The 17580-nt window shown below is 43.8% G+C and overlaps 1 protein-coding gene across 4 annotated transcripts in view; it reads right to left on the minus strand.

Moving 5' to 3' along the window:
- CC2D1B (coiled-coil and C2 domain containing 1B) overlaps positions 1 to 17580 on the minus strand; it is a 28423-nt gene that overhangs the window by 3117 nt on the left and 7726 nt on the right. For 2 of the 4 annotated variants that reach the window (XM_036388073.1, XM_036388072.2), the window contains 17 exons: positions 16743 to 16880; positions 14544 to 14805; positions 13923 to 14047; positions 13713 to 13788; positions 12478 to 12588; positions 11859 to 11989; positions 11509 to 11581; positions 9297 to 9409; positions 8342 to 8510; positions 6967 to 7139; positions 6738 to 6863; positions 6166 to 6224; positions 5809 to 5925; positions 5266 to 5339; positions 4579 to 4637; positions 2801 to 2852; positions 2105 to 2204 (listed from right to left, as the gene is read on the minus strand). In XM_036388073.1, coding sequence (XP_036243966.1) covers positions 2105 to 2204; positions 2801 to 2852; positions 4579 to 4637; positions 5266 to 5339; positions 5809 to 5925; positions 6166 to 6224; positions 6738 to 6863; positions 6967 to 7139; positions 8342 to 8510; positions 9297 to 9409; positions 11509 to 11581; positions 11859 to 11989; positions 12478 to 12588; positions 13713 to 13788; positions 13923 to 14047; positions 14544 to 14805; positions 16743 to 16880 — 1958 coding nt within the window. Of the gene's footprint in view, positions 1 to 2104; positions 2402 to 2800; positions 2853 to 4578; positions 4638 to 5265; positions 5340 to 5808; positions 5926 to 6165; positions 6225 to 6737; positions 6864 to 6966; positions 7140 to 8341; positions 8511 to 9296; positions 9410 to 11508; positions 11582 to 11858; positions 11990 to 12477; positions 12589 to 13712; positions 13789 to 13922; positions 14048 to 14543; positions 14806 to 16742; positions 16881 to 17580 lie in introns of those variants that run through there. The other 2 variants (XM_036388075.2, XM_036388074.2) reach the window with 2 other exon arrangements.

Raw genomic sequence — 17580 nt, forward strand, 5'->3', positions numbered from 1 at the left:
AGTCACTTGTGTTGAACAGTTTAATCAGCAATAAATCAGCAATTTACCTGCACAGAGCCAGGTGTTACAGCCCTCACCCAGACAAACTCCTCCCAAAGGCAACAGCCAGGACTAAACCACCCTAATTCCACAGAACTGTTCAGCTCAAACATAGCATTTCTTTGCCTGCATCCAAGCATCTCCCTGAACCAGTCTCCAAAAGGTTTGATAAACAACTAAACTCTACAGAGTCTGGAGTTAAAAAAGGTAACTTGGCCACACCTGCTGTGTTTTCTTGGAAATTTTCCAAGATTTCAGAAGCTTCCCTTTTTTACCCACTCTATTTCAGAAAAAACAAGCAACCAGACCAACAAACATAAAAAACCCATTCTCCACAACCCCAAAACTTCCACCCTTCTTGCTATTATCATTAAGAGATACTAAGATACAATCAAGCAAGAATTGAGATATTCAATGGAAACTCAAAGATTGTTCATGGACCCTCATGATCACATCACTGGTGGCAACTGAGACTGAGACTCTCAATCAGTGAGGCCACAGCAGACTCACAGAACAATTTAGGAAAGTTCAGAGTTTCTTAGCTCACATGTTGGAATACTTCCTTCACAAGACCTTCAAATGAGGGGTTATGTAACTGTACTGCAGCATGTGGGGCACTTTGCTCATAAACTTCAGAGAATCAGCAATTCTTGCTGAATTTTATAAAGCATTTTTCCATTTTATAACTCAAGAAACAATAAAGACTGGTTCATCCCTGCTCAGTTCCAGGGGGCTGCTGTGAAGACTGAGAACTTGCTCTAGGCTATGGCTTCAGAAACAGCTCTGGGGAAATCCCCTTTCATCTTCAGAAGCTTTTGGGAGAGGCTCAAGGAGAGACTTTTCCTTTGGAAAAATACATTGCTGAGTTTTTACTTGAAAGTGTTGTTAACCTGAGGTTTAATATATATGACCTGAAACAAGTCTCCTTTGCTCACTGAGCAAAAATAATTCTTGGGAGATGGTCAAAGAGCTATCAGAGAACCCAAAGCTACGACATCCACCAAAGCATTTCTGAAAGTATTATTCATTTGTAGTCTTGGAAAAGACAGGGAGCAGACAGTCTTTAGGAAAGAGCCTGGATCACTTCATCCTGTCCTTTCTCCCAAGGAGATGGCTGGGAAAAGGTGATAGAAACCCCATTTAAAATAAATGTAAACACTTCACAGCTCTGTGCAAATGGGGGGGGATCTTGAACACAGAGCAGTGGAGCAGTCAGGATTGACAGGAAAAAAAAAAAGAAAATCAACTTTTTCTTCAACAGAGATGCCAATGAATGATCTGGAGTAAAACAGTGGGACTTCAGGTCACAAACTGAAACATCTGCTACTTGAAAACCATCTCAGAAAACCTATGGACAATTTCTGCATGGCCCAGTAATACCAACAAGGAATAGGACAAAGAGCCACCAAACAAAAACCAGATTATCTGGCATCCCATCACAGTCTTGGATCACAACCAACTCAGGGATGAGGGAATACAGGCCACTCCTGTTCTGAATAACTGGACTGGGGATGATCCTGGTTATGAGCCTGGACTGAGGATGATCTCCCTGAACGTTGAACACTGATCTTGTGATGCTGCTCTCTGAGATGAGGGCAGTCTGTCTCTCTCAAGGCAGCTGCCAGCAGTGCTCAGGAGGTATTGCAAGATGCAATGAATCAAAGTACAAAACATAACTCTAGTTCTGCCATCACCTGTCACCTGCTTTCCTGCTCTTCGTATTTTGCTGCCACTTCACTTCATTATTCTACAGAGTTATTCCACAGAATATTTAAATTTTCTAGTCCTGATGACTGAAACCAAACTGGGTAAGAATCAAAACTATTTGAGGTAAATCACTGCTTTCTCAGGAGTTGGTGGGACTGAGAAAGATCTGAAACAACTTCACTGAATTTGTGCCTTTCTTCACCCCGCCGGGGAAGAAGCTACAGAGCTCAGGCACATTTTGAGAGCTCTCAGACATGAACACCAGCCAACTCTTCAGTGCTGGCTTAGAGATTGTGCCTCATAAACTTCAGCTCCAACACGCTTTCCAGCTGTTAGCAGAGAAGCAAACCGGACTCACCCTTTGTGGAACACTTCAAATTTGATTCCTTTGGAGCGAATTGCGCGTCGGAAGCCGCGGTGGTTGCGGTTGATGTTGAGCTTGAACAGCTGGTTGTACTCTGCAGTGAAATAAGGACAGGGAGCAGGCCTGGGAGTCAAAGGGGGTGCAGGGCTCCATCCCATGCACCTGCTCAGAGCTGTTTTATCTCAGTTTGGCCCACAGCAATCCTCCTCAGGAGGGTGTTTCAGTCAGGCCCAGGGCGTGTCCCTGTGCCACAGTTCAGGTCACCCTCGCCTTACAGGGACAGAACCCAAACTGCAGGGAAACCAAAGCACTGTGAGCTGACAGCAGGGTACTGGGGAGCTAAAACTACAGAGTTTAGGACTTCCAACATGTAAACAGTGTTTGTGGCTACGAAAAAAGGTACAAAGTATTAAAGAAAAAGAGTAAGGCTGGAATGACTGGGAAGGGGTGTTTTGGATAATATAATTAATACTGGTTTAATTCATGACATAATAGCTACCACCAATATTTTGGGATGAGGGGGAAGAAATTGCCAACACAGCTGGACTTCACCCCCCAACAAACCCTTTCATAAGAAAGAAGAAGGTGGGAGGATCTCTGGCCTGGTCCACAGTCTGACACCAGCCTGTACTGTCCAGGGATTCCCAAGGTGCAACATTTTCCCTGCTGTTCCAGAAAAAAAGTACTCACCTGGACAATTGTTATTGTTAATTACAGGTGTTTTACTCTTTTGAGGTTGTTCCTATCAAAAAAAGAGACAGACATCACATAAAACTGTCAGGTATTGTTTGAAAACAGACTAGCGACCATTTTTATTGCCAGCTCTATTTTATGCCTATACCAGAAACATAAGGTTTTAGGGGTTATCTAAATAAGAAGAGTCATGGTATATTCAAGACTAAAATACTTGGATTGCAGTGTGGTAACAAGGATAATACTGCAGAAAGAATAAGGCAAAACATTACATTAAATATGAGAGCCATAGATAAGCTACATAGTCACAGTCAATTCAATCCAATCATCATAAAGTTACTGACTGGGGCTGTAAAACTCCATGACAAACTGTGCACCTTCCAGCACACAGTAATTCTGTTCCTCCTGCATTAGCTGCAATAATAAGCTACACAAGGAATTCATCACAAATCATTCAGGGAATTGTCCTACTATTATTTTTCCTGACAATCAATCTGCCACCAAAATGAATTAACTTTTAACCTAAAGCAGAGTACAAACTAAATCTCTGGGGAATGAGCAAGGACAATGTGGCCTAATTATTGCAGCTACTTTGCAAAACTGATTTCAGCTGTAAAGGAGAAAGGTGGTATATTTATTTGACTGTTGGCTAAGGAGTAAAGACCTGGTTCTGCTTTAAACAAAGGAAAATAGATTAAAAGGAACTATGCTGATTCTTATTCATTCCCCAGAAAATTACTCATACAGATCAATTCTGGTTTCAGCCACCCTAATTGTGTTACTCCTTCATTAAGGCCTCGAGTCACTCAAACCTAAACACAAACCTGGTCTGACCATCACCAATTTCCCACAGGTAAATGAATTAATTTTAGTGGAATTACTGCAAAATTTATTGGGAGGTAGAAATGTAGGCTCTGCACTCTCCCAGGGCTAAGCATTAGCCCTGTAAGAGCAAGGTCTGGTTTTGCCTTACAGAGAGAGCAGCAAAGCCCCAGGATTTCTACTGACAGTAAGAGACCAGTCAGTCCCTCCTCAGAAGCCCTTCTAGCTCTCAGGTTTGAGTTTTTTCAGACCAGAGACTGCTTTTCAAGGTGAGAGGAACAGGATGACACTGGGGAATTCCAAGGAAAGAAGTAATACATATGTGTATACATATTTTTATATATATACACATACATACATGCACATACACACAAGTTTTAATTAGTAAGGGCAAGAAACTTGCATGGTCTAATACAGATATATTTCCTAATTAAAACACCATTTATTTGATGGCAAAGATTAACCCTTTCAACCCATTTCTACAAGTCTAAGAGAGGATCAAATGCAATATCTTTAAAAGCTGTTTTTTTAAGGGAAGAGGACTTAGGGAGATCACATCTAAGGTGGTCCTTGACAACAAATTTGTGTGCCCTGGTGCTGGGTGTGTTTGCACCCCCCAAAGAAATGAACTTTGACACATTTTGCCAACATTGGAAAGAGCCTGATTGTACCTTCAGGGGGGGAGGTGGGCATGGCTTAGCACTGAGAGTGCTGCTGACACAGAACCTGCAGACACCACCCTGCCAAAGGGAAGGTGTGGAGAGCTCCGAGGTGCAAAGCTCAAACCTGCAACCAACAGGCTCAGTAGCTCTGTTTCTCAGAAAAATAAATCTGCTCTAAAAGCAGATCCAGGCAGGATGTCTAGAAGTGCTCTCCCTTTCCTTGGAGCCCTCACAAGCTCATGCAGTGGCAGGGGGGACAGAGTGAGGGGCAGAAGAGCCAGACACACTCACCGCACTCGGGTACTGAAATTCAAACTTCACAAACGCATCCAAATCTCTCGGTGACACACCTGGGTGAGACAACAAGCAGCCAATCCAAACAGCCAGTACAGACATTGTCATTGCAGCTGTCATGTCCAGCAGGATTCTCAAGAGCACCCAACTGTTTTACAGCAGGACTCATGAGCTGCCTCTAGAGAAGTGAAAACCCCATCCATCAAACCAAAATCCACGGAAAGTTGGCATCCAAGGGAAAACACCTGGGATTTTTAATGTTGTTAGTCCTAAGAGTCTGGCACAGATGGTTTACAAGCTCCCAGGAACAAGGGGCTAAAAGCAGTAACACTGGCTGGAGCAAACCCTGTCTATTGAAGGGTCAAAGTGTTGCAACTCATAGGCAGGCACTTGTAACAAAATAGGAGGTAAAAATGAAACCTTAACTATGACCCAGTTATGAAAATTTAAAGTTCTTCTCACTGGCTAGATGGAACCCAGATTCTCCTTCTTCACCTCTCTGCTTTTATAAAAATACTGTTTAAAGTTTTTTGGGGGAGAGCATGAGCCCAAAACGTGGTTACTTTGTTTTACTGAGAGAAATGCTGGCTCCTGAAGTGGCCTTCAAGATAGAGAAATTTAGTTCCCCATTACTTTCCTTACCTACTCAGAGGAAAAAGCCCACATGCCCTCTTGAGTACACACCTGGTGGGGCTGGTAGGTTCATCCCCCTGACAATAAGAAGGTGCATTTCTGTGCTGTTGAGATCAGAAAATATCCTGTGAAAAGACAAAAAAGCACATTCATCCCATCATCAGGTGATCCACTGCCAGACCAGAATGCCATGGCTATTTGTCAGAGCTTTTTCAACAGTGCACTCCTACAGAGATCATCTCCACAAAATACAGCAGAGCAAGGGAAGAGCACAAACAGAGCTAAAAATATCTCTTCAGCCAGGAACAAAACCCAGGAGGCAACAGCATGGAGGGAGAAACACAGAGGAAGGAGGAATGGCTGAAGAAACAGAATATAAGAGGGGAAGCTGGAGGCATTTTGAAAACAAAAGAATCAGCAAGAGAAGGTAGAGAGCAATTTTGTATTTAAGTTGCTGAGAGTATCCTTTCAGGAATGCTGAGCATAATCCTGGATGCCACCCAAGTTTGCTGAAGCCCAGAATTCTCTAAGCAAGGGCAAAAGACCAGGAAAGTCATTCCAACCTGACTGAGAAATACTCTTGTTTTTCCACACCTTATCATTTTAAAGGTTCTTTCCTCAAAGTGATGGCTTGGAGGATCCATTCCTTGTGCTCGTGCAAGCTGTAGGATCTCCATATCCTTTTTACAACCTTGTGCCAGTTTCTCAAACCTGTAGAAAAGGCAAAAAAAAAAAAAAAAAATTGGCAAAAAACCCCACATGTGCTCAAAATCAAACAGAACCCAGAGTAACCCTCAGCCAGAGCTGAGAGCAATGTGGAGATGCAGGAATCACAGTCCCAACCCTTTCACACAAGGAAAAACTCAAACCCCAACATCTTTAGGGGGTGAGGCAGACTCAACCCTGAAACAGCAGCTTTGGGGATGACTGAAAGCAGGCACTGGGTCTTACCGAGTTGTTTCTGCTACGTTTCCCAGATGCATGAATTGCTTGGAGTACTGCAAACACCTCTGTCAACACAAACAAAACCAAACACATTCACTCAGTGACCCTCACACACATTCATGACTGGCACAGTGCTGAGCTTGATGACAACCTAATTTAAGAAAAACCAGGCATTTTCCTGAGTCACTCAAGAACACTCACCACCCCATTCCTCAAGTCCAAAGCCCAGCATCTGTTTGAGCTGTTCTCCCTTTTACTTTTTAATCACCTGATCTGTAGATATGATGTTCACCTTCGGCCTAGTTTTAATATTCAGGTACTTTTTCAAAATGGAGTGCTCATATTTAAGAGTGATAATTTGCTAGTCCCAAGCCTTCAAGCACACCCTCTGGCTTTAACTATCTATAGAATCCAACTCTGAAAATCGTCCATTTTAGGACATGCAATTTCAAAAGTATTTTAAAAGAAAAAAAAAAAACGACCCCACTGGAACAATGATGGGATTATAGTATTAATAAACCCCACAGAAATGTACAGAAGAAACTCCAAAACATTTCTAAAAAATATAAAACAGTCACCTCATGTTGGTCCTTCAGCAATTTTACAAGCTGTGCATAAACTTCATCTGCTTTCTGAGACAGCCTGACATCTTCATGGTGTACAAAGATAAAATCACCCTCATCATCTGTAGGAGGTGATGGCAGCTGCAACACAAGAACATCACATTTCAGAGCCCTTATAGGGAAAAGTAAGCACTTAGATGTCCAAGAATAGGAAATAAAGCAGAGTATTACCAGTCCTACTAACCTTGGAAATATCAACCGTTTTGCCAGATTTTGCCTGCTCAATCTTTAGGTCAAGGCCCTTTGCTGTTCTGAGATAGGTCTTTGCCTGTTCGAGGTTGTTCTCCCTCTTTGCTTTGATGGCTGCCTTCAGGTATTGCTTCTTCCTGTTCTCCAGAAATTCCAGCTGCTCCCTAACTGAAAAACAGTTGTACAGAAACACTCACTCATCTGACACTGCCAATGCCCCTGCCACAGGCTTACCCTGTTCAGTTTACAGCCAGGAAAAGATCAGTGAAAGGACACATGTCAAATCAGGAGATTTCCTTACTGCACTCAACTGTTTCTTGGGCACTTTCAAGCATTAAAAAAAGAAACAAGCTTCCTTCTGGAACAGCATCCTTCATCAAAAAAACCTCACAGCACTTAACAAGTGTCACAAGAGTGATTACAGCCCCTAATTTGCAGGCTTGAGACAGATTCCAGCACAGCTGACTGGTCCAAGGGAGAAGCTGAATCCAAATTTTCAGCTCTCCATGTTAACTTCTAAAAAACAGCAAATATTATGAGCATCCTCTGGAGTAATTTCCTTCCTCTCCCCTGATTTGCCAGAAAAGAACCCTGATGAACCAATGTGCAGGCCCACTGGGATGTATCACCTCTGCTTCTCTGTAATCCCTTGTTCTCTTCGTTTCTTCTTAATGCTTGAGTCTCTTCTTTCCTTGCCAAAACATTAAGGACAACCACAGCACTAAGATTGCTTTACACTGTACCAGGTTAGCGCATCAGTCAGCCAGGCAGTTCTGTTTGACCCTGAGGGAACTGCCCAGGGCAGAAGGGAAGGAGGATGGGGTTACAGTGGAGGCATCAGCGAGAGCCTGAGCACTGGCAGCGTGTGCCCAAACCCCACTGGAGTGGTGCCTGTCCCTCACTATCTGCACAATTCATCTTGTACACACAACTGCTCAGTGACCTTAGCAAGGCAAGAGCAGAGATTGATGAAGCCCTGCCTGCACTGCCAGCCTGAGATCCCTGGGTGAAGCACCAGGCAGGGAGCTCCATTAGATCAATGAATGATTCACACTGGCAACCTGTCCCCTTTAATGAGGGTATATGGAGAGTTCAGCTGTGAGCAGAGTTAAACATTATGAATCGATACACTTGGTACATCAAAATTAATTAAAAAACCTAATCAGCCTTATAATTATACATGCTGTCTCTGTGAAATAAAGCTGCATGGCTGGTCTGGGCCTGCCCTCCAGCACACACATATTGAGGCTCCTGTCAGAGGAAATCTGTGACACACATTCACAGGCTCACACCTAAATTATAAAGTCTTCACCAAACTAGAGCAAACCACTTGGATGTGGAGCACTGGGGATGGTGATCCCTTCACTTACCAGCTGGAGGGAGATGATCCATTGATTCTGCCTTGTCCAGGGAGGAGGGTGATGCAGCTCGTTTCAGGTGCTCAGGAGAGCTCTCCTGAGCTGCAGCAGATGAAACTGGAGTTGGCTTAACAACCTGAGTGGGCTTCTTGGCAACTGGGGCCTGGGGAAGAGGCTCATTCTAGCAAAACAAAAACAAATGCATATTAAATGCATAAAATCTATTCCGAGGTTGAGGACAGCATCTCAAGCATCGACAACCATGGTTATCACTGTATCAGTCTTTGGGTGTCCCTTTTTGAGGGGAGCATTGCATTCCAGACACTAAATTTTAACTTCTGGAGGTTTATGAGCCATGCCAGGCCAGCAGGTAGCTGATCTATGGAAGCCATAGATGGAATAAAATGAATGTTTAACAAGGCTGTGATTTTTAAAAAAGTAGAGGCATGCAGAAAAAATATCATCCAGGAATTCTCTCCATTAAAAGCTACTCCAGTTGAAAGCACAATCAATCAGCAAGGAAATGCAGAGAGAAATAGAAATCAAAGCAAAGTCTAAATGCTGGTGCAGCCTGACAAAAAGCAGTAAGAGCTGAACATCCTGGGAAAGAACAAACATAGGAAGCTACTGGGATGCAGGATAAAAGTATGGATTTAACTTCAGAACAATGTAAAGGAGTGGTGAGGATCTCAAGTGTTTGCTTTGAAAATAAAATCTAAATACAAGACAGCTATGAAAGAGCCAAACCCTGCACTCACAGACTCTGTGGTACTGACTGTAATAATAACATCTCATCTGTCTCTCCTACTCTATAGAGGAAACAAATGACTACTGAGATCCTGTACTCCTCAGACTTTTGGGAATGTATTCCAGCTCATTTCCTTACCCGGAAATCCAATGGCCTCATCTCTGCATGCCACAAGAGATGGCAATTGAACCTTTACACATCCTACCAGGCAACACTAACCTCCTCCTCTTCATCATTCTCCTCCATGTTTGCCAGCTTGCTGGCAGTCTCCAGGACAGCAGCGATTGTGCTGCCACCATCTGTTGCTGCAAGACCAGGAAGAGGGGGAAATCCTGTGCAGGAAAGGAACACAGAAGAGAGAGTTGCATAAGCCCCATGGTGTGTCTTCCATAGCACTTGTTTACTGTGAAGCTGTTTCTATCCAAATACCTATTATCTAGTGTATTTTAGTGTTCAGTCTAACTAGACTGAGGCCAAGGCCAAAAAGCCTTGCTAGATCAAGTCTGAGTGGTGGCTTTAGATCAGATCTCTCACAGACACCCAGCTTAAGGGGATGATAGTAAAATGATGCAATAACTGAGCAGTTTTCCAAGCTGAGCAACTGGCAGCCAGCCAAGTAACCTCAGATTTCAGTAGTAGGGATGCCCCCAGAACCAGCAGAGAATTTAGTCCCATTTTTTCCTCTCTCAGTGCTGCCTCACTTTAGCAGGCACACAGTCCAGCAGAAAATCAGTGCTACCCCCAGAGTAATAAACAATCCACTGCTGACAGCTTGTGTGGTTGTTACACACTCAGCCTCTGCTGAAAAGGTACTGCAATGCAGAGGTGGCAAACCAAGGCAGAACCAGAGGAGTTAAATAAGAAGTGTATGAAGAATAATGTCCTTCATTGTTTTGTTATTCTTTTAAGTATGGGAGGAAGGCTTGATGATGGAAGATAAACTCTCACTGCCACATGACCAGTTAATGTCAGCTTCAGAGAACAGAGATCCAGAGCCACTACTATAAAATGTCTGTTAATACTTCTCTCATTTAATGTATAGCAAGTATTCTTGCCAGTCTCATGAGAAGTGCTAAGTGACTAAACTGCTTCTAAACCTAGAGATGGCTGCAACAGCACAAGTTTGAGGTACTCAGGCAGGCAGAACAGAATCCTGTGCTGCTGCCCCGTGTGACATTTGATCCATTGCTCAGCAGCATTTCTGTTTCCAGGGAGTCCAAGGCTGGTACTCATCACCAGGGAGATGCCATGAAGGGCACTGCCATCCCAGGATAATTCACTGGTGGTTTCAGTGACTGCCTGATAATTGTCTTCAGTGTAAATCACATGGCTCCTAAATGATGGCTGAAAAACACAGCTGATGTGCAAGGACACTGAGCAGTTCTCCACATTTCCAGAGGTATAAATATGGAGTGCCTCCCTCTTACAGAAACTGGTATTTACCAAGAAAGAGACCACATTCTGCAAAAAGGGATGCTAAACTGCCTTTCAGGGACAGCTTCAAAACAGGAAACCTTCAAAACCACACATGACCTGGCAGAGCTGGCAGTGCCTACTCTACTACCACTGCAGTGCTTGCCATTGCCACATTTGATAGTGACAAAAGTACCACAAGGTCCATCTCTATCCTCCAACTTAAAATCCAGGCACTGCTTTGTAGAGCTGAGTGTATCCTTCAGAAGAACACATCAGGCCCAAGATAAAAGGAAAGATGTTTCTAGGGGAGAAATGGTATCATGCAAATGAGAGGCAGAGCATTCACAGATGACCTTGCCCAAACTTTTCCAGACACAGCACTTGGTGTTCTGAAGAAGATAAACAGGACACAGTGTCTCAAGAAACAGGCTCAGCTGCTGCCTCTGCCACTGTCTCAGTGTGACCATGGGCATGGTGTGCTTCATCTCTGCAGATGCTTTTAACAGCCAGGAGAGCTGCAATACTGATTTGATGTCACAAGGTGTTACAAGGGGATATGCATTAGATATCAAGTTCTGAGGCTCCTGATGGGAATCAGCAGAATGGGGGACATCAGGAAAGTTTTTTCACTTCTAAAAACCTCTTTCCAGCAAAACTAAGGAGCCAATATAACCCAAATGTAGTCTTTCCTCTAGGAGAGCTGATACAGAGGATAGACAAGTGACATTTTTAGCACCTGCCTATGGTGAAGTTGTTGAACTTTTCAAATAGTGCCAGTTTTAAGTTCCCATACTGTCAATCAGGCAGTCAATATGCACGAATATTCAATAGTGTCAGTGTTTGGGAGCACGTTAATAAAAAAATCTCACAATACCATCAAACAGCAAGGCCAGCTACTCACTGAGAAAAAGGAGGAGCTGTTCCCCAGGATGAGCAGGCAATACCTGCACAGCCCCTCCAGAGCATAGCAGGTGTACAAAAGTTGGGGATTAGGACGTTTTACAGTCACACTTACCAGGAGGAACAGGTAGCTCAGAAAAATTCACTTTTCTCCCTGCCTTATGGGCTCTTATGGCATCTTGGTATTGCTGCAATCAAAGGCACTCAGTAAGACATAAAATAGAGCTGAGTGTGAATTAGCAATCATCTGTATTGAACCAGCATAAACACTGCACAAGACTCAGTATTTTACTACAAGATGTGCATTGTCTCTGTTTCTTCCTCCAAATGCTTTCCAGCTTCCCCACTGGATCTCTTTTCAAACAGACAGACAATACACAAATTATTTCAGCCTTGAAAAAGTCTTCAGCAAGAGAACTAATTCAAAAGGCTTTGGTGGATGCAAAGAGCCACACTCCACTGTACCTTGGCTATCCTGTCGTGCATCCTGCCCTTGCGATCGTCCCCGCTGGCCTTGGCCTGAGCTGCTGCTGCCCTGTACCTCTCCAGCCGCTGCTGCAGCGCTTCCAGCACCGTCCTGGGCTGCTGCAGGGACTCTGCAAAACACAAAATGCCACATCACCAAGATTTCAAAACACACAGGCTGCCTGTCTCCTCTCCTTCTTCAGAGAACATCACTGGAAAGTTTCAATGTTAGAAAGTTCTTTAACTTTTACTTCCATCACTGATCCAGAACAAAAGTAGACTGGATCAGCAGCAAACAATACTCAGGAGCATCAGCCAGGCTTACTCACTCCTGCTGCAGTTCAGTGGGAGAGGTCAGACCTTAAAGTGCTTCCCAGCTGTGCTATTTTCATGACTTACTACATGTGTAGTGCATGGCTAGCAGGAGACCTGTGATGATTTGAGTGATTAAGCAAATGCCTAATGGAGACCTGAAGTTTCATCATGCTGAGATATTTGATGCTGCTGGGAGGTCAATTAAGGCATCATTGATGATTTTTAGGATGGATTTGGTGGTTTTTACGAAGATTGAGGGCCATTGGTTGTTTCTGTATGTGGACATGAAATGCAAAAGTCCTACCTGAAGCTTCTTGGGTCTGAGGTTCAGGTGTTGCAAGATCCTGGGAACTTCCCACCCGAGGTGGTACTTTTTGCTTGGATGCATCTTGTACATGTCCTAAGCTTTCAAGATCTGCAAAGCAGGGAAAGCAGAAGTTTCACAACATGTTCCCTACACAGCAATTACTGCTGCATGTCACTCAGAAAACCTTCAATTTGATCATATTATCTTCCTGAAAGCTTTCTGGCTTCCAAACAGAATCTCCACGGCTAGCTAAGTCTAAGGTTCCCATTATCTACAGAACATGCTTTATAAGAGAAAATCTCAAATGCTGATTTAATTTTGGTTAGGGCTGCTTGAGGGGGGAAAAAAAAACAAGTAAAAGTAGTTCAAGTATTCTAAGAATTCTCTCCCCAAAATATAACTTGGTATCTTGGCAGATGGAAAGAGTGAACAAGTCTGCTAATTGACTAAAATATTCTAGTAACAAAAGATGTGCTGGGAAAGGGAAAAAACTCATATCATCTATTCAGAAACTCCTGTTTCTGGTATTGTGTAAAAGAAAACTACAAGATTATTTGCTGCAAAAATCTTGCACTTTTTTAAGGCAAGGTTATGCCTTGGGTGCAGTTCCTCTGCAATGCCATTTAGTGATCAGTAACTTGAGTCATGACTCTCATGATTTACTGAAATAATCTGTCATTTAGTGTCTTAGAATAAAATAATCTACTAAAGTAAATTGTTTAAAACACTGGGCTACAAAGACCAAGCATTAACTATTGCTGGGGATACTGCACCTACTTAAAAAAACATAAAACTCTCTTACCAGGACTGAGGTATCTTTAATATTGATAATTTCCTTTAAAAATTAGACTTTAGTGCACTGCAATCTGTTAATCTGAACGTTATGAATTTTAGTTGAAGCACATAACATCAAACATTACAGTAAATTTTAAGAATGTGCCATTATCCTTATTTCCCTTCCACTTCAAATACTGGCTGCTGTTATCTACACTTAGAAAACCTGGAATATGAGACATCAATACTTGTTTGAACTTGTAATTCACAGAGAGTAACTGCAATGTAAGTAATGATCCCTCATTTCTCTTCATCGGTCTTGATTAGACTGTGAACATGCAGTGAGCCTCAGTCCAAAACAATCTCCAGTTCTTTTAATAGCTTTGCAACCAAATGCAGAATCATTCCATTAGAGCACAGAGAGACTTCTGAAAAGGTTTCCTGAAGACAAGCCTTACCCTGAGGAGATGGAGGCATATTCTGGAGGTCTATTGGCTGCCCACTGTCCAAAGCTTCCAACACCACATTAAATTTCTGACACAGAAAAAACAAAAGGTTTATTCTGGTCTGTCCAAGACCTGCCAGCTGCCACAGTAAGTATGTGACATTTAATGTATGTGGGTACAGCACAGGGTATGTTCAGCATTTGGGATTTCTTGAGTGCATACCTTGCCTGCCTTCATGTATTCCTTTGCCTTCTCCAGGTCCCCTTGCTGCTTGGCTTTTAGAGCTGCTAATTTATACTCCTTCTGCCTCTTAAGAAGGATTGCTCGTGTGCTGCTGTGCTGGGCATCTGGGAGAATGAGACAATGCTGAGACTGACACAGAGCATGCAAGATTTGCATCCCTTTCTACATCCATCTATGCAAACCCACATTTGTCCCCTTTTGCTGTAAGTCACAACAGCCATCTTACAAATATCCTTTCACCTCCAGTCACCAGAAGTCCTATCTAACACAACAATTCCACTTTTCCCAATTTAAAGAAAAAAAAACATAAGGTCTTTAAGTCAGTATGTCAAAACTCTTTAAAGGCTGGAATTCCACATGTCAAATAATGAAGGAGAAACTGAGGCACAGGAGAAGTTAAGGATACTGATCCAGTGCACAGAAAAGCTCTAAAACAATAACTGATTCCACTGCCAGAATCTCAGCATTCCATGGACAACTCTGAGACATTCAGCAGGAAGTTCCAACATAAGCAGTGCTTTGCTACACTCAACACAAACATCAGGGAAGATGCAACATTAAAATAGGGTTGCAACTGCTTCTCCTCTCAGATCACAGTACCTGTTTCCACAGAAGGATCAGCAGCAGCACGACCTTGCAGGGACTCTGATTCCAAATGCTCCCTTGCCTCAGGAGAAGCCCTCTGCTCATCATGTGCAGCAGAGTCAGCTTTATTCTCTGGTGAATCTCCTGAATTCTCTAGCTCCACTCTCATGGTTTGAGGTACACAAGAAGAACTCTTTCCTGTTGCAACAGGAGGTGGCATTTCTTCCTCATTGATTTTTTTGCCTTTCTTCACTGCAGCCAGCATGGTTTCCAGTGTCTGGCACAGAAGGAACAACAGAGTCAACAGGCATTTTCATCAAATATGTTACCAGCATAAGATCATTAAAAGACAAATGCATCCCCTTACACATGACAGGCTCTGTCACACACATCACCACAGACTGCTGCCCTTCAGCTCCCTGTTCTCTGCAGGGAGAAAGAACTTCAGTGCCAGTGAAAGGTGTCCAGATACCAGAGCAAAGGCCTTGTTACCCAAAGCAGGTAACTGCAGGTACCTCAGCACCCAGAATTATTGGAGAGCTGATATGATCCACTCAGCTTTGTCACAGAAAGTCACCAAGGAAGCCATTTCCACCCAACTGTAGATGGATTTTGTGCATCTTTAAAATGGAATAAAGTAGGCTATTCTGAAATGCCACTGCCTAGATGGATCCAGGGAAGGAAGGGCTCTGCAAACCCATTTAATGCAATGAGAAAAGACATTAAATACTAATAAAGGAAATGGAGCTTCAGCTCACCACCTATGGTAAGGAGTTCTCACCATCTCTAACTTGGGTTAACTGCTGCTCATTTTTTTAAACACCCTCCTCCTCCCCAAGTATTACCTTCCTCAGTATTTTTATTTTTTAAATTTAATTTGAGGTTCAGACAAAAGACCACCATGCACTTCAAGCCAAAACAAAAGTTTTACTTCTTTCATCTTCCAAAGAAACTGAAATGGAAGCACAGAAAGACAACAACAACAAAACCTCATCAGTGCCAGAATCACTGCTTTCTTTTTTTTAGCCATGGCATTGTTTGATCTATTGAGTAACAGTGGCAGAGATACTTTGAAATGACTGCATGTGAAACTGGGGTTCAGACCAGCAACCCATAGGCAGCTCTGTCTTCTCCATGTGGGGGTGACAGTCTGAGGTAAAAGTTCAGTTCCAAGAGCTACATAGAAGAGAGAACTCTACACCATTTGTTGACATGTAATTTTGCTAATTCAGTAGCTGTGAGCTGTGAAGTGAGCTCTGGTCTATTACCCTCAGTTACACTGCTTAGGCACAGGGAAACTCCCTAGGCTGAAAAATTAAGGAAGTGGCACATCATGACTGGATGGAATAGCTGGTTTGCTCATCCCTGTGGCTCTCAGAAAGGCCAGGTGGTTTTGTGTACATTCCTGTCAGGGCTGGCAGGCAGTGGACACACACACATCTTTCTTGGGCTTTTTCTTCCCTGAATTTGGCCTCAATTGCTCCCTCTGTACCCCAAGACACCTGGAACCCAGTGAGCCATCACATCCTGCCCCAGTGCACAGCCTTGAGCTGTTCAGCTTTGCTGCTGCCTGAGGTGATGCAGAAGAGCTGCTGAAAGCAACGGGGAGAGAAAGGCCCTGCCCAGCAGTAAACAAGCACTGCAGCTCACTGCAAGCACGCCACCTGCCTGGAACACGAGAGGCTGGAGAGACTTTGCTGCAGCTCTTAATTGCCTTCTTCAGAAATCCTGCTCTATTCCTTCTCAAGCAGAGCCAACACTCAGGGAAAGGCACCACCTCCCTTTGTCTGACAGAAGTGAGTGGAAGGTGAGTACCTAGGGGACGGCAGCAGTGATGAACTGCGAGGTGTATATGCTAGGAGAACTGCTAAACTTTGCTTTAAGGTAACATGAGCAGTCACCACCAGTCAAATTCAGACCCAGGCAGGTGGGTTTAACTTCAGCATGTACCACAAACCCTGCCTCCAGCTACCACCTGGCAAATTCAACAGAAACAAAGCTCAAAAGGCAGCTGAAGCCACACCTATCCGTGTGTTTGCTGTATCAGGTGGGTAGTCAGTAACAATGACTACCCACAACAAATGTTTTTAAAGTAACACCAGGCAGCACACAAAAATTTCATTTCCTGTCAACAAACTCAGGGCAGCTGGCAAGAGCAGCCTTCAGAGAGCTGCCTTTCCTCAGCCTCACCCACACCTGGTGATCCCCACTCACCTTCAGGCCCCTCTCGTAGCGCCGCACTTTGGCGCTCTCCCCCGAGCCCCTGGCGTTGGAAATCGCCGTCCTGTAGTCAGCAATCCTGCCCTGGAGCATCTGCTGCAGCTCACTGGTAACAGCAGGAAGTGAGGAGGTCTCAGAAAAAACAATAAAACAAATCAAGAAAACTTATTTCATCCAGCCAGACGAGTTTTCCCACCGCACCGAAAAGCAAACACTCCTCTTCTACACACACACACACTCTGCTGTGAAGTGAGTGCAGGAAAGAACCCCCTGAAACAGAGGAGGGTTTGTGCTGGGCTAACGGGCCCTGCATCCACCTCTGGGCTCTCTCAAAAGCCTCACAGAGAAGAATGGGTGGAGAGACTGGGGAAACTCTCACTCACAGAGTAATTGGAGCCATGTGGTCGGTGAGTAGGTGAGGAGAACACTGAAGCCTCTCAAACCCCACACAACAGAGGGTGTGAAGAGGTATTTTGGCACAAATCTGGACTTATTCTTTTCTCATTTTTAAACCATGCTAGTTTGCTCCCTTCTGGGCTTCAACCTGGTTTTACAACAAGAGCTCTTTTTCCTCCTCCTACAGCCTGGAATCAGTTCAGTGACAAAAGCAGCCTAAGCAAAGTCACGAGCAGCAACTTAGAAACTCTCCACAGCCACAGAGACCCTGCAGATGGCTCCTGATGTAATTATGGCCATTATCTCTATAGAAACCCTCTCAACCCCATTTACCAACAGGCCCAGTGTACAAGGCACTGGAATCTGTGGCACACAACAGAAACATGCAGTGACTGAATAAAGGATCTGACTGCATGAGGACTGACAAATTAAGCTG

This window comes from Molothrus ater, chromosome 9 (assembly GCF_012460135.2).
Source record: "Molothrus ater isolate BHLD 08-10-18 breed brown headed cowbird chromosome 9, BPBGC_Mater_1.1, whole genome shotgun sequence".
Classification (NCBI taxonomy): domain Eukaryota; kingdom Metazoa; phylum Chordata; class Aves; order Passeriformes; family Icteridae; genus Molothrus; species Molothrus ater.